The sequence below is a fragment of the Panicum hallii genome, chromosome 9 (assembly GCF_002211085.1).
Source record: "Panicum hallii strain FIL2 chromosome 9, PHallii_v3.1, whole genome shotgun sequence".
NCBI lineage: Eukaryota > Viridiplantae > Streptophyta > Magnoliopsida > Poales > Poaceae > Panicum > Panicum hallii.
Window position 1 is genome coordinate 59,214,883 of NC_038050.1, and position 20,832 is coordinate 59,235,714.

The following is a 20,832-nucleotide window of genomic DNA, read 5'->3' on the forward strand; positions in this document are numbered from 1 at the left end:
GCTCAACCCAACCAAGTGTGTTTTTGGAGTACCTTCAGGGAAATTGATCGGGTTCATCGTCAGCAACCGGGGCATTGAGGCCAACCCTGTAAAGATTTCAGCCATTACTGATATGGAGGCTCCGGCCACAATCAAGGATGTGCAGAAATTAACAGGTTGCATGGCAGCATTGAATAGATTCATCTCCCAACTCGGGGAGAGAGGACTACCCTTCTTCAAGCTCTTGAAATGTCATGATAAGTTCCAATGGATGGAGGAGGCCGAGCGGGCTCTGCAAGATCTGAAACATCACCTTCAGTCTCCTCCGATCCTTACAGCACTGTTGCCGGGGGAAGACTTACTACTTTACATTGCGGCAACAACTCACATTGTCAGTAGTGCTATTGTAGTCGAGCGAGGCGCGAAAGGCCATGCATTTGGAGTACAGAGGCCTGTCTACTTCATTAGCGAGGTACTCTCCGAATCCAAGGTACGGTACCCGGCCATCCAGAAGCTTTTATATGCAATTCTAATTGTATCAAGAAAGCTGCACCATTATTTTGATGAATACAAGATCACTGTAATTACGGATTTCTTGTTGGCGGATATTTTTCATAATCAAGACGTCACGGGGTGTATATCAAAGTGGGCAGTGGAACTGGGGGCTTTGTCAATCGACTTCAAGCCACGCACCGCAATCAAGTCTCAAGCCTTAGTCGATTTTATGGCTGAATGGAGGGAGAATCAAGTTCCAACTCCAGTCGACAAGCCAGAGCACTGGACCATGTACTTTGATGGATCCCTCAAGCTCAATGGCGGCGGCGCCAGAGTTCTGCCTATTTCTCCACGGGGTGAACAATTGAAGTACGTCCTTCAGATCCTGTGGGAGGTATCCAACAATGAAGCCGAGTATGAAGCCTTGCTTCACGGGCTTCGTTTGGCGATATCACTAGAGATCAAGCGATTACTTGCGTATGGCGACTTTCTTCTTGTCGTTCAGCAAGTTAACAAAGAGTGGGACTGCATCAAGGAGACGATGGACGCCTATGTACAGGAAGTGCGCAAGTTGGAAAACAAATTTTCTGGCCTAGAGGTTCATCATGTGCTTCGAGAGCATAATGTTGGCGCATATATTTTGTCCAAGCTGGGGTCCACACGTGCTCAGGTTCCACTGGAAGTCTTTGTCCAGGAGCTCTAGCAGCCATCCATCAAGTCTTCACCACAAGTATCCACCGATGCGGGTCCTCAACAACTCGATCGGGAGGTTATGACGCTGGGTGAGGACTGGAGAGAGGCTTTTATCGACTTCATCCGGGATCAAAGGCTACCGGCAGGAATCGACGCAAGGAGCACAGAGGTAGCACGTGTCATGCGCAGAAGTAAGGGTTTCGTCCTAGTTGACAGCAAGCTCTACCGGCACGGTGCCCGGTCAGGCGTTCTCATGAAGTGCGTCACGAAGGAAGATGGCTATGACATACTGCGGGAGATACATGAAGGTGTTTGCGGTAACCACGCAGCTTCGAGGACGCTGGTGGGGAAAGCATACAGGGCCGGTTTCTGGTGGCCCACCGCAGTATCCGACGAGAAGGATCTGGTGCGCAGATGCCAAAACTGTTAATTCTTCGGCAAGTAGTCTCATGTCCCAGCCCACAGCCTTATCACCATACCGCCATCCTGGCCCTTTGCTTGCTGGAGCCTTGACATGATTGGGCCCTTCACAACGGCGCCAGACGGTTTCACCCATGTGTTGGTGGCTATCGACAAGTTTAACAAGTGGATCGAGTACAAGCCGATAGCCAAGCTGACACCAGATCGGGTTGTTGATTTCATCTCTGATATCTTGCATTGCTTCAGCTTCCTGAATACCATCATCACGGACTTGGGATCAAATTTTACGGCCAACCAGTTCTGGGAGTTCTATGAGAATGCATGCATCGAGGTTAAATATGTCTCTGTTGCACACCCAAGAGCCAATGGACAAGTCGAAAGGGCGAACTACATGATCATCGACGGCCTCAAGAAGAGACTCTATGATGAAAACAGCAAGAAGGGAGGCAAATGGATACACGAGTTGCCACATGTCGTCTGGGGGCTTCGGACTCAGTCGTCCAAAGCCACAGGACAAACTCCGTTCTTTCTCGTATACGGATCTGAAGCTATCTTGCTGGCCGATATCATGTGGAAATCCCTAAGGGTTGAAATGTACAACGAAGACGAGGCGGACGAGGTGAGACAATTAGAGCTCGATTCTGTCGAAGAGGCTCGCTGCACCGCTCTTGTCTAGTTAGGCCGATACCTGCAGGGGATTCGGCGATATCATGATCGCAACGTGAGGGAACGGTCATTCAGCATCAGTGACTTGGTCCTACGTCGCATTCAGGACAAATCCGGCCTACACAAGCTCAACTCAAGGTGGGAGGGTCCGTTCGTCATCAAGCAGGTTACAAGACCAGGGTCATATCGACTACAATATCCCGAGGGTCAAGATGTTCCGAACTCTTGGAACATTCAGAACCTGCGCAAGTTTTACCCATGAGAAGATGTCCAGAGATAGCTGAATCTCCGGGGGCTTAGGTGGTCTCCTTTTCTCGAATCAATTTGGAGGCTACGTGCCACAAGATTCGGGTTGTAAATTTCTCTGTGAACATACGGAGGCTACGACCACGTGTATCATTTGTATAAATCGACTTCCTGTCATGAATTTTACGGAGGCTTCGGCCACGTTCATATCTTATCGACTTCATGTTTTGACAGAAGCCTCGGCTCCGTTCATATCTTCTACGAATCGACTTCCGCCGCGACCTTGGATGGTCGCTCGTGACAGTAGTCGCATTTATCCCAACAAGATCGATCTGTTCGACTGGTTTATACCTAGTTTGTTGGATGGGCTCGCAGGAAGAGCTACCTCGACTACATCCTGAGTCATGGCACTCAGGGTAGTTTCGTTTTTTTTCAAAAACACGGCAGTCCCGCGGCGACGCCCGCGTTCGCTCCCATCAAGTTTGATCTGTTTGTCTGGTTCCTACTCGTGGAGCACGCTCATATGAGGAGCGACCTCGACTACATCCAGAGTCCATGCACTTTGGGTAGCTTCATTTTTTCTCTGCCTTAAGCACGGCAATCCCGCAACGATGCTCGCATTCTTTCCTAACAGGTCAGGCCTGCCCGGTTGGGTTATGGCTAACTTATTAGACGAGTTCCTACTTGGAGCTATGGCTACTTCCAGGGTCGCTACACCCAGGGTCGCGTCTACTACTTAGCCTTTAAACCTGGATGACAATTCAGCCAAGGCACACAAGTAGGGACATCAAATAAAGTATATATATAAGGAAGTAAGTACTTGCTTTTTACACCCTAATCCTGCAGTACACTTTGTACTATCTGTTCTGCTACAGGTTGGGCTTCTTGGAGGTATCGGTCGAATTGGTCCTCGGTGCAATCCGCAGCCATGCCCTGAGCAAATATCTCTAGTTGCGCCTCCGGCAAAAAGGACTTCACGAAGGCGAGGGCATGGCTGACACACGCGACCGGGGCTTCTGAGAGGAACTTGACCACCTTCTGCGGGGCTCCACGAAGTCGCTCTAGCAGGGGGCGCGGGCTCGCTTCGCCTTCTTCTGGTGGATCCACCATGTCCACCAGCCCCTGGGCGGCCCCCCCGAGGTCCTCCAGCTTCTTTTGTTGCCGCTCATCCTTCTCGCCCAGCGTCTTGACTTGCTGAAGACAGTCGACGAACTGTTGTTCCGTGTCGCCGATCACCTTCTGCAACCTCTCGACGTCATCTGTATGGTGATATAGCAGGTTCTTCACGTCAGTAAGCAGCTCTTCTTTACACATTAAGATTTTCCTAAGTTCTGTGGCGAAGAATTTTTCACAATCCAGGATAAATTGATAAATGTAAGTACTCGAGGGAAGCAAGGGTAGTTTACCTTGGTGCGCTTTCTTTTGTTCTTTGAGCTGCTCCTGGTGTGCATTCTGTTGTTCCTCAAGCGCCTTCTTCTGCTCCTCGAGTTGCTTTTGGAGCTTGGAGTTGGCTTTCTCGAGGTGTCGCAAGTCATTCTTGAGGAGCCATGTCTCTCGAGTCCTTTCATGCTCCAGCAACTCGAGCTTCCTCTCCAGAAGTCCGTTCTTCGTAATCTCCTCGGATACGCACTTATCCAGGGCAGCAAGTTCTTGATGACCACTCACAACTGCTTTCGGGTTTTCTGGTTTCGTCTGCGAGTGAGTGATCACATTCTGCACAAAAGAGGAGATTGAGTCAAAACTATTCGACAAAGCATACAAGCAGACAAGTACTCAGGTCTTACCATGGCAAAATCACATAGCTCCTTTCAAGTTCTCCTGAAGGACTTTATGTTGTTGGCCGTCAGCATGGGGTCGTCCACTAGGTCGGTGTTGATGACATTCTTGTACCCGGGCCCGGCCTTCAGTATTTCACGTGGACCCCCAAGGTCCCCGCGGCTTCTTCAGGAGGTGGCTGTTGGGTACCTGCAACTACAAATGTTTTTAGCATATAGCGCTTGGATCTCGGCAGCTAGCCGTGGGCGGTCATATGCTTACCTGCGCCATCCGTAGGAGTGGCAACAGGGGCCTCGACTTGTTCCTCGCCACCGATTTCGGCTTCACCTTGTTGGAGCTCGGGAGGCGGCAAGTCGGGCAGCGTTGCGTCCGTCTCAGGGGCTGGCTTCATGGGCGTCGACCCACCAGGGGTTGATGGCTCGGGGGCTGGAGCAGCTGTGGCTGGCTCTGCACCTGAAGACTCTACTCGGGTTATCGACCCGGGGGCTAAGGTAGTCGTGGCCGGTTTCAGCTGGAGCTGCACGGCGCTTGCAACCCTGATGATGTCAAGTTCGTTGTTATGCAAGTCGAAAAGAGCAGAATGCTTATTATGCAACTAGATGCAAACTAATAGTGTAGACTTCTTTTTGACGGCCTTTTTCACCTGCAAGGCCCGTCGCGGAGTTTCCGTTGCTGGTGGTGGGGTTTGATCAGCTGGTGGCGTGGTCCCCGCCACGGCAATGGTAACAGCCGCGGTGGCAGATGGAACTGTTCCCATCTCTTCGGGCTCGGTCCTGGGTGAAGAGGCGGAAAGACTACAAATGGATACTGTCAGTATGTAATAATACTGATGTTTGGCAACTCAACAAAGCAGCAAACCAGTAACTGGAAGATTCGACTTCTTACGCCTTTCGCTTGCGCACCACCCGATGACCCTGCGGTACCAAAGGCAGAGCTTCGGTCAACTCCACGGCTGGCCCGGAGGAGTTGTCCCTCCTCGTCTCTCCTTTAGCTTCCTTCTCCACCAGGGGGCTCTCGTCCTCTGTGGACCCGCTGCTGTGCAGAGCTTGGGCTATTGCGAGCCCTCTTTGCTTCAACAGCAGCGCTGGGGAGGAGGTGGTCTAGCCGGGGGACGTCGGGTTGCGGCGGGTAGCTGCGGTACAGTTCTATATGCCCCTGCAGAAGGTTTTCAGTTAGCAGCGGCAGAACAGAGTTTGTCTTCAACAAAAAGTAGTCGAATACTCACCGGTATCGGAGGATTTCGCGCGGAAAACAATTCTGGGACGTAGGGGACGGCGTCCATGTCCAGCAGCACTCGCTTGACTCGGAGGAGTGCGGCGTCGTCTGACAGCTCCTCTACGCACATGCGAGACAGATCTTCAGCGCCCGTGTACTCGAATCCATGTTTGTGGCGCTGTTGGATCGGCTGGACTCGGCGCTTGAAGAAGGAGAACATAATGGATGCGCCGGTCACTCCCATCAGCCTATTAGCTTCTATGATCTCTAGCAGTTCCTCGGCTTGATCCATGTCCCCCCTGGAAAGCTCAATATTCCACTCCGGCCTCACTACTGGTGGGTTATTTGTTTTTTCTGGGAGTTGGGCGGCATGATTTTCGGTATAGAACCAATGATTTTTGCACCCGGGAATGTTGGAGGGGAATTTGTATGAGAGGTACTTCTCACCGGCCTACTGACACAGTTGGATGCCGGCGCCCCCTACAACAAAAAGTTTTTTTGAGGTGGTTTGTGGTTTGAAGCGGAAAAGGAAGTGGAAAAGATCCCAGTTTGGTTCGATTCCAAGGAAGGCTTCACAGAAATGGATAAAAATAGAAATGTGGCAAATAGAGTTTGGGTTAGGTGATGGAGCTCAAGCCCGTAATAATAAAGAAGGCCGCGGAAGAAAGAACAAGAGGGGAGGGCCAATCCCCGTTCGGCAAAATGGTAAAATGTGATGATTTCGTCAACATTTTCCATGGGGAAAGGTTCACGGAATGAGGGGCGCCAATTGACAAGATTCTTGTCTTGGAGCAATCCCTCAGAAACTAGCCTATTGAGATCGTTCAGGGAGCACTTACTGTGGGTCCACTCCTCGGTCGGTGGCTGTGCCTCCTTCTTCCTCCCTTCCTTCTCTGATTTCTTGGGTGCCATCTCTGGATCCGCTCGCCACGAGTTGCTCGAGGGCTGCGGGGAGAGGGGCTGAGAGATCTGGGGGGATTGGAATTTCTTCGGGAAGAGGATGGCGGAGCGTGGCTCTATTTGGGGATTCTTGCGGCTCTTGGCAAATCGCAGATTGGAAGCATAGTTTTTTCTTGGCAGTTACTGCGGGGTTAAATAACCAGCGGTTGGGGTAAAAGTTCTACTGTTTCAAAGGAGAGGAGTCGTTTTAGGGAATATTCGGAAGATGAGAGGTCATTTGGTAGATTGTTTAGACAAAATATTCGATTAATCGTTTTTTCAGGGTTAATTATCCCGAAAAAAGGGGTTTTTCGAATTCATGATCTAACTTCCATCATTTGTACCATCACATTGGTAATTTACCATGTCGACATTTTTAGCCTGCATGCCACAGTTTTTGGATCCTTATCTCCAATTTTGAGGGATTTGGATTAAAGGCTCGGGGGCTGCGGGGTACGTGGCATCGACTACTTATTTTTTAAAGTTTGTTTGAAAAAGTGAGTAAGGAAGATTCAAGACTAAAGTGACCCTCAGCCTGATTCTTCGATTCAGCCTAAGGTTCAGGGGCTACTCCATATGGAGTGCGATTTTCCAATCGCACACCATATCAGAAATAAAATTCGGGGCATGAGCACCTCATAGCTTCGATGCAGCCAAGTAAGTACTCGAAAAAGAACTTCAAGACGGAGCTTCAAAAGAAGCCGAAAACTATTTCGAAAGTACTCGATAAGCCTGCAGTACTCAGCTACGAAGAGCTCGGGGGCTTGTCAGACCTAGGGCCACGGGACTGTGTACATAACGTAGTTTAAAGAGGTTTAAGAGATTAAGCCCATCTTATCTCTTATTTATCTCGTTTATCTCTTATTTATCCCGTTTAAGTAGGAGGTAGAGCTAACCGATACAGAAGGAATCTACCCGAGACATGTTCTGGTATGATTCCTTAGCTGGTGTTGGTTAGTATCTCTATAACCCTGGCCTCCCGGATATATAAGGGAGGGCAGGGACACCTCTCAAAACAAGATCTCTAAATCATCCTACACCCAAAGGAATACAAACCACCATACAGGACGTAGGGTATTACGCACCTCGTGGCCCGAACCTGTCTACATCCTATGTTCCTTGCACATTCGAGTTCCTGATCTCGGCGTCTTCTCACCAAAACTTACCACCTTGGGTATATCCCACGGTGGGCAGCCGATAAAACACCGACACCTTCGGCCTGGGTTGTTGGCTATGTTTGAGGTGCGCGCAACTACCCTCGGATCCAGGTGGTATGGGCACTGAATCAACGGCAAGTGGGGGATCTGAACGCTCGTAGCCGACTTGCTCTGGCGAGACGAGGTAGCCCGAGAAGTGGCCTCCGTCATTTGCGCCGTCGATGGAGACGAGGGAGCCCGCAGTGGGGTACTTCCTGATGGAGAGGAGAAGATTCAGGTCGCCAGCCAGGTAGTTCTCGACGTGGAAGAGACGAGTCCGCTGGCGAGATCCGTTGTCGACGTGGAGGAGACGAGGCAGCTAGCGAGATCTTGGGTTCGCGGAGAGAAGAAGATGCAGCCGGCGAGATCAGTTCTGAGCCAAACGGAACGGTCGGACCACAGTGAAAAGGCATGAAGGAAGGGTAAAATTGTCTTTCGACTCACCATCCTCCGTTCTAAATTTTAGACAATTTAAGTAAAAGTAGGTACATAATTTTAGAACGTATGTATAAATAGTATATATCTAAGTGCATTACAGAAATTATATATGTAGAAAAGTTACAAATAGTATAATTTTTGGAACGGAGGCAGTATCAGTCTGTGGACGCTCCTGGGGCTTTAAAAATTAAAATTAATAATACCTTTTAATAACATAAAAAGAAAAAAACAGTATAGTGTTTACAAAATATGCCCCAAGAAACCTTCGTCGTCAAACGACCACTGCACTATAATTTAAAGCCATAGTTATATAATTATATAATTATATCTGTTGCTGTAGCGGTGCTTCTCCGTAATACAGTCATGGACATATATAAAGCCATGGTTGCTACACTGTACCGTACACTACTACATCTCGCCTTCAAACCGATAGTGATCCCATTCACCGTACAGCAATGGCTTCATCTGCTAAGCGTAGCAAGAAGCTGCGCATCCTCCTCGTACCCTTCTTCGCCACCAGCCACATCCGCCCCTTCACCGACTTCGCCTTCCACCTTGCCGCGGCCAGGCCGGGCGACGTCGAGGCCACCGTCGCCGTGACCCTGGCGAACGCCCCGGTCGTGCAGGCGGCCCTCTCGTCCCGCGAGCCCTGCGGTGGCCATGGTGGCGACGCCAGGGTCGAGGTCGCGACCTACGCCTTCCCGGACGTGGACGGCCTCCCGCCCGGGGTCGAGAACATGTCCACCGTCAAGGCCGAGGACGCATGGCGGATCGCGGCTGCCGCCTTCAACGAGGCGGTGATGCGGCCGGCGCAGGAGAGCCTCATCAAGGCGAGCTCTCCCGACGCCATCGTCACCGACCTCCACTTCATCTGGAACGCCGGTATCGCCGCCGAACTCGGGGTGCCCTGTGTTGCCTTCAACGTCGGGGGCATCTTCCCAACGCTAGCCTTGTGGCGCCTTCCCGCCGTTGACATCAAGGACGCCGCCGGCGGTTCGGTGACCGTTCCTCAGTTTCCCGGTCCAGATATATCTCTCCCGGTCACCGAGCTGCCGGAGTTCTTGAGGAATCAGGAGCTGGTGTTTGAATTTGACCGTGGCACGGAAAATCGGTTCATGGTGGAGCTCAAAAGGTGCCTGGGAGTTGCCGCCAACACTTTCATTGGTCTCGAGCGCGAGTACTGCGAGAACTACATCGACAGCGGTTTCGTGAGGCGCGCCTACTTTGTCGGCCCGCTTTCCCTGCCGCCAGCGGCAGCAGCGACGGCAGCCGTCACCGGCGTCGAAAAATCATCATCAGCTTGCTTGGATTGGCTGGACACCATGCCTGCCCACTCCGTCGTGTACCTGTGCTTCGGCAGCCTGACGAACATGTCGGAGGCTCAGCTCGATGAGCTCGCCGTCGGGCTGGAATCCTCCGGCGTGCCGTTCTTGTGGGTCGTCAGGGTCCCAACATGGGAGCCACCGGCAGGGTGGAAGGAGCGTGTCGGGAGCAGAGGCATGCTCGTCACGGGGTGGGCCCCGCAGACGGACATCCTTCAGCACCCGGCGGTGGGGGCCTTCGTGACGCACTGCGGGTGGAACTCGGTGCTGGAGACGGTCGCCGCCGGCGTGCCTGTCCTGACATGGCCGATGGTGTTCGAGCAGTTCATCATCGAGAGGTTCGTGACGCAGGTGGCGTCGATCGGGGAGCGCCTGTGGCCGGAGGGCGCCGGGCGGCGCAGCACGAGGCATGAGGAGCACGATCTGATCCCAGCTGCGGCGATTGCGCGAGCCGTCGCGAAGTTCATGGAGCACGGAGGTGCCGCGGACGCCGCGAGGAGGAGGGTGGCGGAGCTCTCCGCGAAGGCTCGCGCGGCTATGGCGGAAGGCGGCACCTCCCACCGCGATCTGCATCAGCTTATTGATGATATTGTGGAAGCAAGGGCGTCTGGTGGTGAGACTACGGCGACATGAAAATGATTGTAAGCACAACTGTATCCCTAATACATATGGGTACCATAGTCACAATAGATGTCCAAAATGATATTTTTTTGTAAACTTATTACGGACAAATACCAAGGGTGTTCTGGGGATTTCTTATGCACACCTAGGAATGCAATTGTTTTTAAAACCTAATATCTAGAACATTTTATTGGAGACTTATTTGGATCTAAATATAGAGCATGGCAGCAGGAGAATCCGGATGGGAACCAAGGTTACGAGAAGACGTACCGGGAAGACGCATGGCCTCAGTTATTGATGGTCTTATGGTTCCAAGAATATACAAATAAGAAAGAGTAAATTGTATCCACCATATAATAATTTGGGTGGTTGTGTCTCTTTAGTGTAACAAGTTGTAAAACATGCAAACAGATACATGAACTCATCAAATATGTGTGCATGTATGGTCACATGTACGCTCTTGAGGGTATTTTGCCCTGGTGTCAATAGGGAAGTTTTATGGATTTTAACATTTCTGCTAGTCAGTGAAAAAGATAATTTCATTCTATTTTTTTCTCAAAATTTTGAATTTAGGTATAGTTATATAGGTCAAATAAGTATAAATGAACATATACTACAGCGCCTTGGTCTAGCTCTTACATTTTTTTAACCACATTTTTTTCTCACGGTCAACTAACCCCAACCAACTTACATTACATAACATAAAAGAATAATCCAACGAGCAATTGCTAGCAGGGAGCTAAGGGCAGCTCCGGATGGACGAGCAACAATGGTTAACTACTGCAGAAACATGTTTCGTTCTCGTCATTTGCCTCGGCCAATTTTGAATTCGGAACTAATAAAAGTATTAGTCCTGAGTCCAACAGCTAGGAGTCTATTGAAAGAGTGGGAGGATATTTAGTTCCGGTTGGAGCCACCAACCGGGACTAGGGGAGCCACCAACCGGGACAAATAAGGGACTCTTAGTCCCGGTTGGTGGCTCTAACCGGGACTAAATTCCCCACACCTTATATCTCCTTCTTCATCCCCTTATTCCCTTCTTCCTCCCCTGCCAAAGCCATTCCCCATTCGTGTTCTTCCTATTCTTGGCTCTCGGGTGAGGGCAGGTCATGCCAATTTTCTCCAATTTTCTCCACGATTTGTGAAGGCTTTTGATTCCCCCATCCATCTAACTTTTATTTTAAAGGTTAGAAACTCCATCCTCTCATCTTCCATTGCTATTGTAGCTCGTTTTATGGTTTAAAAATAGAGATTTGAGGTTTTATAAATTGGAAAAATGTTGGAGTTTTTTCGATTTATACACCATTTGAGCTCAAATTACTTAATGTTTGTATAGACTAGAATGTTATTTTTTGAAATAGGAGTATATACATAGAGAGAGAGAGGAATACTATTTAGAAAAAAATATGGATATAAAACTGAGTATAGTAGAATTTTTATTTAGAATGAGAGTATGTATATATGACTATACGTGGATTTCAACGTGAAATGTGTGAATGTGATATTTCAAATTGAATGTTTACGTGCAATGTGAAATGTCAAACTGAATAGTTATTGAAAGTGAAAAAAATGTATACTTGGTATTATACTATAAATGAATTACTTTGACACTCTAATGATGTATTTATTCAGACTCATACTGAAACCATCAAGAAGTAAAAAATAAAAAAACTTTATTTTGGAACATGTATCTGTCGTTAACGTTGACCATGCGGTGATGACATTGCTAAGGCCAACATGATATTCACGACTTGGTACGGTATAAGGACGTGATGAAGGAGTACGGCCTTGGTCCCAATGAAGAAGTCCTCACCTTTGAGCGAGGTGAGGATGCTACCATTCGGACCAAGGCCCTACTCCTTCATCATGTCCCTATATCACACGTGTCCGCGGATATCAATGTTGGCCCCAAATGGCAGTGTCATCACTGCATGGCCAAGGTTAACGACAGATACATGTTCCTAAACTATAATTTTTTTTCTTATCGATGGCTTTTGCATATAGAGCCTGAAATAAGGTTGTAAACCTTGATTGCATCCCATATGGCGTGGAACGATGAGTGTTCGTCTTGTTAAAATAATTATTGTTCACCTCAAAAAAATTATTCAGTTTTTTACATTTATTTGATAAATGTAGTGAGATTAGTTTTATTTTTGAAAATACTATAGTTGAGTGCTTCACCCAACATGATGATTAATTAATGTTTAATCCATAAAAATGTCTTTGCAATATGATACATTGGAGCGCCGTGCGTCTGCCCGGGTGTCAGCATGCAATCATTTGAAGCGTACCAGACATTCTCTTGAGTTCCACCCTGAAGAGTGACTTGGACTTGTTAGTGGTCATATTCATCGTTGGATTAAGAAATCATTTCATTGCCTCGCGCATGGAAATGCAAGTTGCAAATTTGAGCGTGAATTTGATGTCGAGTTGCATGGTACGGATGATGATCGCGAGTTGATGGCTCGACGTAAATTAAGGCGCGAAGTGTCGAGGATAGTAGAAATTGACCGTTCGGTGTCGAGAGTTGGCGTGGCGGTTCACGAGGCATCATTCAATAGGTCACGTGCGTAGTTTGTATTAGCATGTAGCTTATTTGATATTTTAGACTTCTTAATTAATCATGTTGTGTAATGGATCATATTATTTATATTATGTGATGGATATTTTGGACCTTTTAATTATTCATGTTATTATAATTATGAGAATTTATTTATTTATTACATTTATTTGATACGTGTATCAAAATCGCATTTTAAATGTTTTAATTAATCATGTTGTTTAATTGTTCATATTATGTAAAATACCATATTGTGCAATGCAGATGGACCGACAATGGATGTACAATGCTGACCGACGTTTCAATGAGTTTATTGATGCCCTCCATTGTTTTTTGGATGTGGCCGACGCAAACAAGCGGAATAGTTTCATGTGCCCATGCATCCATTGCCCGAAAAAAAGGATTACTGCTCTTCAAGGACATTTCACAGCCATATTTTGCTAATGGTTTTGATGTCCAATTACATTTGTTGGACTAGTCATGGAGAAAAAAGGGTTACAATGGAGGATAATGAAGAAGAAATTTTTGACGGCAACTTTTCTGGCCATGCTGGATTCGGTGCCTTTGATGATGCTGCAATGGAAGAGCCTGAAGGAGAGGCGGCAGATGATGATCCCACAAACGATCTTGGGCAGGCGATGCGCGATGCACGTGAAGATTGTGAAAGTGAGAATGAGAGGATTATGTTCCAGCAGATGTTAGTGGACCACAGCAAGTTGTTGTACCCAGGATGCGCACATGGCTTGAAGAACTTGGCATACTTTGGAGTTGCTACAATGAAAGGCAATGCATGGTGTATCCGATAAGAGATTTGGTGAATTACTGGAACTTTTAAAAAAAATGCTTCTTAAGGATAACGAGTTGCCTGCCACAACATACGAAGCAAAATAACTTGTTTGCCCTCTAGGTTTGGAGGTAGAGAAGATACAAGCATGTCCCAATGACTGTATCCTGTACCACGGTGATGAGTACGAGAATTTGGATGCATGCCCGTATGCGGTGCATTGAGGTATAAGATCACGAAAGATGACCCTGGAGAAGTCAAGGGGGAGCGTCCTAGGAAGAGAGTTCCTACCAAGAACATATGGTACTCTCCTATAATACCACGTTTGAAGCGTCTGTTTAGGAACAAAGATCATGCTAAGTTCATGCGATGGCACAAAGAAGGAACGAAAGCAAGACACAATATTGAGATACCTGGCTGATGGATCCCAGTGGAGAAAAATAGATAGAACTTACCCAGACTTTGCAATAGATGCGAGGAACATAAGGTTAGCTTTGAGTACTCATGGCATGAATTCTTTTGGTGAAATGAGCAGTAGCCACAACACTTGGCCAGTGACTCTATGTATATACAATCTCCCACTATGGCTCTGGATGAAGCGAAAATTCATCATGATGCCGGTGCTTATGCCAGACCTAAAGTAACCTGGTAACGATATTGATGTGTACCTAAGACCATTGGTTGAATAAATGTTATTGTTGTGGCACGAAGAAAGTGTACGAATGTGGGATGAATACCGATAGGAGAAATTTAACTTACAAGCCTTGTTATTCGTAACCATCAATGACTAGCCTACTCTTAGTAACCTGTCAGGACAAACGGATATAATGCCTGCACACACTGCTTAGATGAAACTGATAGTGTATACTTGACTCACTACAAAAAGGTTGTATACAGGGGTTATCACCAGTTTCTCCCCATCAAACATCAGGTATGAAGGAAAGGCAAGCATTTCAAAGGGAAAGGAGACCACTGTACAAAGCTGATGCACCAAAGTGGTACCCAAGTCTTTGATATGGTAAAGGATATAGAAGTAGTATTTGGCAAGGGACCTAGTAGCCAACCTGTTCCGAGCAAAAATAGAATGGCGCCCATGTGAAGAAGAAGTCTATTTTTATGAGCTACCATATTGGGAAGTCTTAGATGTTCGTAATTCAATTGATGTGATGCACGTCGTGAAGAATCTTTTTGTCAACCTGATAGGATTCCTAGGAGTGATACACTAGAAGCACGGCTGGAATTGCAACATATGGAAGAATGAGATGGCCTACATCTAGAAATGAGAGAAAATGGATGGTACTACTTAAATCCTGCTAGCTATACTCTTAGCAAAGAAGAGAAGGAAAGCTTGTTCGAATGCTTGAGTCCCATTTGGATACTCCTTGAATATAAAAGGAATCCTAAATATGCTAGAGAAGAAATTTACAAACCTAAAGTCTTATGATTGTCACGTGCTTATAACTCAACTTCTTTCGGTTGCGTTGCGTGGGATTCTGTCTGAGAACATTCGATTAACCATCATAAAGTTGTGTGCTCAACGCAATTCCACAACGCAATTTCCAGACAATCTTATAAAGCTGTAGAACGATGTGGTACAATGTCTAGTAGGTTTTGAGTTGATATTTCCACCATCATTCTTCAATATTATGACACATATCCTAGTTCATCTTGTCAAACAGATGGATATTCTCGAACCTATATTCCTATACAATATGTTCCCTTTCGAAAGGTTAATGGCCGTACTAAAGAAATATACCATAATCGTGCTAGTCCTGAAGGAAGCATCGCTAGTGGCTATGGAATAGAGGAGGTCATTAAGTTTTGTGTTGACTTTATTGATGACCTTAAACCGATTAGGGTTTCTGAATCGCGGTATAAGAGGAGAATATGTGGAAAGGGCACAATAGGAAAGAAAGCAAATATGTGTACAGATGATTTCTCATTCTGTAACGCCCGCATTTTTATCTTATTTAAATTGCATTACCAATCACTCGATTAAAAATCTTTTAAACCTTTTTTGCCGCTTGAGCTCCCGAAGCCCACCTCCCGATTTTCCGCCGTCCTGACATTGTGCAGTCTCTTCCTCTTTTTCCGCGGAGCCACCCGTCCCTTTTCCTTTTCCACCGGCCCCGCCATCCCGTCGCATCACCATTGTGTCGCGGTCAGCCGCGTGCGCCTGCCCGGCCACGATAGTCAGTGCCGCGCGCATGTCCCCTCTTTTCTTTTCTCATATTTTGTTCAAATCCATTTTATTTCTCTCTTCTAATTCTCCCGCTTGCTTATTTAAATTTTTGAGTAACGCAACAATTTAAATTTCATATTTTTGCTTATTTAAATTGTTGAGCTACTGAGTGAAAATTTAAAATAAATAAATAAAAAAGTAAAAAAATAAAATTTTATTTATTTATTTATTTAAATGAGCACGCATTACTGGCTGAGCACGTTGCCACCGTTGCTGGCTGTGCACGCGCGCTCGCATCGCGCCGCGGCCGCCGCTACTCGCTGTTCCACTGTGTGCTTGCTGCCCGTGCACGCCAAGCCGCCGTGCGACCCGCCGCTGCGCCGGTCCGTCTCCGTCCCGTCCCCTCGCCCTCGCAGCTTGCGCCTTCTCCCCGAGCATCCCGGCCGCCATTAATGGCGAGGTTCCTGTGCTGCCCGTGACCCTCCCATGCCGGCCATCTCCCCTCTCCCTCTCGGCCTATAAATCGGCCTCCGAGCCGCCCCTCACTCCGCCCACGCCGCCCCAGCACCTCCCCTCCTCTACCTCGCGCTGCAGCTCGCCGCCGCCGCTCACCATTGCCGGCCACCACCCATCTCCGTGGATAGCCCTCCGTAGGCCGTCTCCGCACGAGGTGAGGGCAGGAATCGGACCCCCTCGGCCTCCTCTCCGTTTTACCCTTCTCCCCGGGCGTCTCCATGCACCAGGGGGCCGGCGCCCATGGCCTGAAGCCCCCCCCCATCCTACCGCTCCCCTCCCCCTCCTGTTCTGTCTCGAGGAGGAAGAAAGGCAAACTTGTGCATAACCCCCTCCACTTTTTCTTCTTATGTAGTCCGCAGCCCTCCACCTCCCTCTCTCAAATATTTAATCAGAGTTCCTTCTATCTCTTTATTTCATTACAAATAGGTCCTCATCCTTTTAAACTGCTCCCTAAATGACCTTTAACTCATCAGTTCATGCGACATTTTGTTCCGAATCGATTCCAAACTCCACCATGCATCATCTCCAAATATTTTCTCCAAGTCTCAGGATCCACATCCGACAAATATAATAGTCTTCTCTATTTTTTTAATCGAAGCTCCCTATTTCCCTCTTTTTTTTAAGCTCGTCGGCGTACTCTGTTTTTATTGTGTGACTGTTTGTGTGTCGTAGCCGACGGTGTGACCGAGGAGGAGCAGTACCGCGAGCCGGAGCCCGAAGACCCGTACCTTGAGGAGGAGCGTCCGGAAGGCTTTGAGGATGGCAAGTCCAATCCCATCCTTTGATGCATATTTATTCCAGTTTTATAAACACAACCTATTGGCCTATTTTATAAAATACATTGTTTTATTGCAAGACATGGTTGGGGTAGCCACCCCTTGATTGCTATGACTATTCCATGATGACCTAGATTAATGTCTATATAGGATTTGCTCTGTTGGACGTTAACTACTGCTAGAGATGCTTATGACCTTTTATTCCCTTTATTATATTTTAACCATGACCACAACACGTTTTATCGAAAATAAAGGTGTGAGTGTTTTAAAAGATAAAATAGGATTTTGGGAAAATAAAAGAAAGATATAACTTGACGAGATGGACGGTGTTTCCTGTGTAAATGCCACTGGTGAGCTTGTACGTTTGTGGTTGAGCATGGTTGGGAGATGTCCGTCTTGTCAATGTAAGGATGAACTGAGGTGTCATCTTGTCTAACCCACTTATCATACAACCACTCGACCGTTGTGTGGGCAACGGCTTAGCATAAACCCCACTAGCTGTTCTGCTAGCCAAAAGGAGAGCTGGTGAGCAACGGGAGATCATGGAGAAGGAATAAAATCTGTGTGAGTTATGTCCCGGTTATGACTTTGTTGATAGGTCATTGACCCTATGGTTGCTTCCGTGTTGGCTAGTTAGATTCAGCTAAGGTGAGTAATGGCTTTGTTAGGATCCGCAGCGACACTAAGGTGTTCATAGTGTGGTACCCTATTTGTGGGTAAAGTGTACAACCTCTGCAGAGTGTAAAATCTATTCGAATAGCCGTGTCCACGGTATTGGATGAGTTACGGCTTGGTCACTTCAATAGACATTTTGGGATGGTTGGTTTTGTGGCGTGAGTCATTTTGAAAGTGTGCGGCATTTGTGCCGTGAGCTACTATGGATGTGGAGTCCGGTAGCATTAAAACTTGGATCCTTTATGTAGGATCAACCCCACTTATTATTCGATTAATACATAAATATTTTAAGAAAACTCTTTTATTAAATGAACCCTTGCATGTGTAAAATCTTACTTTATGGCAAACGAACCCTAGCCTTATCCCTGATATATCCTATGCATGATCTTTATTATCCCCCTCTGTGGGAGTGGTTGGACTTGTTGAGTACGTATGTACTCACTCTTGCTTAGTTTTTACAGAGGAGGATCCGAACTTCATTCCTGAAGACGTCGAGTAGGTCGCCGTCCTGCACAACCTTGCCTGTGGTTCAGGGTCTCCACAGAAAGCTTACCATGGCGCAAGACTCTAATGTTCTCTTAGATTTAGTTGGCACTTTAGTTTGGCTTTTAGTCCTTATGTTGTCCCTCATGATAGTGGTACTTCAGTGCCCGCTACCTCGACGGTTTGTACGGTAATGCACCATCTGATGTAATAAATATGTTATCAGCCTTCTAGGATAGATATTTGTATCACTTTTAGTCACCTCTGATGAGGGGACGCTTCAGGTATTATCAGAGCCATAGGTTGGCCGTAGGATACGACCCTTAGGACCGAGGATATTTTCTAAGCCGTTTCCCACTAGAACTTTCCCCACTTAACTCCCCTTTCCACACGGCACTTACCTTTGGCCCTTGTCTGGTTCCGGATGGCTGACAATGGATGGAGTGACAGAATCTGCCCCGCAGAGCCTGGCCTTCCTAAGTTAATGCTACTCAGCCTGGAACGCGTCGGAGTTGTGGACCCACCGGAGTACACCTACCGGGAGTACAACTTCAAAGGCACCCTTCGGTGTGACCTGATGATCTTTGTGGAAAAAAGCACACTCTACCCCGACGTGGATCCCTGGTTCATCTCCACCACCAGCTTTGGGTTCCTAGACACCTACCAAAAGGCTGCCCGAAAAGCCCTGCGACGCCTACGCGTGGTCTATAAGCATGATCTTCGGTGAACTCCTATGGGATTTTTCCCACCTGCTGGAGGAAGAGGACAATCATGGATTGCTCGGATGAGAGGATAGGGAAGTGAAGAAAAACTAGAAGATACAGTTTCCCACCTGTCCATTTACCTCACCGGCCTAGACCGACTTTACTGCGAACAGGCAAGACAACTGAAGCATCAAATTCACAGGGCAGAAAAGGCAGAACAAGAGTTGGATATACAATGGAGGAGAGCAATAGAAGCTAAGGCACAAGCTGAGAGTTCCCTAGCCTCTCTCCAAGATATATGGCGAAGCAATGCTCGAGAAAAGGAACGTATCAAGGCGCGCAGAAGAGAAGCTGGATTACTGGAAGGAGAACCCAAAGAAACCCATTGGGATGAGGGCACTCAGACCGAAGATGTGGTATTGGAGGAATGTCTTCCACCAAAGAAGCGCCCTAACCGGATCGAGGAAGAATCCTCTTGGGAAGAGTAGAGTACCTAAGCTAGAGCAATCATCCTAGTAATAATGTATCCTTGGGAGATATACCCGACCCTGTTGAAAAATAGAGACCGTCTATCCTTTCTGTACCCTACCATGTGTGCAAGGCTTGTTCACTCTGCCTTTGTTTTCAGATGGCTGAGAATGGTTGGACCCAGGGCATTTGCCAAGAAGAGCCTGGTTTCCCCTGCGATTTGATCAACTCCCTGGAGTGCCTCGGTGTTACTGAGCGCCCAAGGTACTACAGCAGAGAGTACGAACACCTCGGCACTCTTCGCTGTAGAGTGGTTCTTTCCATAGCCAGAAGCACCCGCTACCCCGACATCGAGCCGTGGTGAGTGACTGCCACAGGATTTCAACATCAGGATGCCTATCCTTTGGCCATCAGAAAGGCTCTCCACTACCTGTGCCGGATCTTCGAGGAACACCTCATTCCCAAACCGATGCGGCTTTTCCCCCCAGCCATCAGGACGCAAGTCTGGCAGGCCCGCATGAGGAACTTGGAATGGCGCCACCATCAAGAAGACCTTTTGTACCATGTGGTCGCCTACCTTGTCTCCTTGGACAAGCTCTTCGACAAGCAAGCCCGACTCCTAAGGGAGCAAACCCATCGGGCCGAGCAAGCAGAGCTTGCAGTAAGGATGCACCAAATCTGGGTGGCTCAAGCCAAAGCAAGAACCGCGGCCGCTACAAGTAGCGAAGCCATCACTCATGAGAACCTCAGGCAGATCCAAGATCGGCGTATGCAAGAGTGGACCAGCAGTGGAACGCCCGTCCCGGTAATCGGGGAGACCCAAGTCCTAATAGGAACACCCATCATAGGATGGGGAGGACTTTTTGGGACCCCGCAAGCTCCACCCGAAGGTGCCAAAAGTTAGCTACAGCCGCAGAAGAAGGAGCTGTTGAACAGCCCCGAGAAAATGGGATCCTCGAGGACGACGAGCAAGAGCTACTCATCCCACTGGAAATGCACTCCGCCCCAGAAGACGGCTCGCCCTGCGAGTAGCATGCCTCAGAGATGCCCCCAGGAATGAAGCCGTCCCGACCCCAAGCTTAGGGTTGTGCCCCCCCATCTGTTGTACCCTTTGTACCCGACTGTGTAGTGCGTGTTTTGGCTGTACCCTCCCAAGTGTTGTACCCCCAGTTTAATAAATAAAACTGTTTGTGCTTGGTGCTTGTTAGTCTGTGTGCTTGTCGGCAGGAGGTGGATTCTGCCTTTTCAAAAATACAAAAATAAATAACTTAAACATCACTTAATTCCAAATCTAAGTCTCATAAAAGTTTTACCGAATCCACAGATGGCCCCCAGGCGTAACACCAGGACCTCCCAAAGTCAGGCACGTACCACTCCAAGTGCGGAGAGGCAGCAGGGTATACAAGGACAAGCCCCCGGCCATGAAGGTCAGGAAGATCAGGAAGTAAGCCAGCAGGGAGGAGAAAGCCAAGTGGGAGCACGTCAGGCCCCACCCCCACCGGCCATTGACCTGGTGCAAGTGTTGAACAACCAGAACCTCCTACTGGAAGCTTTGACCAATGTCATTACCAACCCAAGGCTCCGTGAGCAGAGTACAAATGACAAACTGACAGCTTTTCTGAGGACCAAGCCACCCACCTTTGTAGGATCCAACAACCCCTTGGATGCAGATGACTGG

General features: G+C 48.0%; 1 protein-coding gene across 3 annotated transcripts; it reads left to right on the top strand.

Annotated features, from left to right (window-relative positions):
• Window positions 1-8,448: 8,448 nt before the first annotated feature.
• Window positions 8,449-10,517, top strand: LOC112873708 (UDP-glucose flavonoid 3-O-glucosyltransferase 7-like). 3 transcript variants are annotated; one of them, XM_025936731.1, is made up of 2 exons: window positions 8,449-10,026; window positions 10,225-10,517. In XM_025936731.1, exon 1 carries the CDS (start codon window positions 8,519-8,521, stop codon window positions 10,016-10,018), a length of 1,500 nt encoding a protein of 499 aa, XP_025792516.1. In that variant the 5' UTR covers window positions 8,449-8,518; the 3' UTR covers window positions 10,019-10,026; window positions 10,225-10,517. The 3 variants fall into 3 exon arrangements, with proteins under 3 accessions (XP_025792516.1, XP_025792515.1, XP_025792517.1); XM_025936730.1 differs by having other exon boundaries at window positions 10,235-10,517; XM_025936732.1 differs by having other exon boundaries at window positions 10,238-10,517.
• The last annotated feature ends 10,315 nt before the right edge of the window (window positions 10,518-20,832 follow it).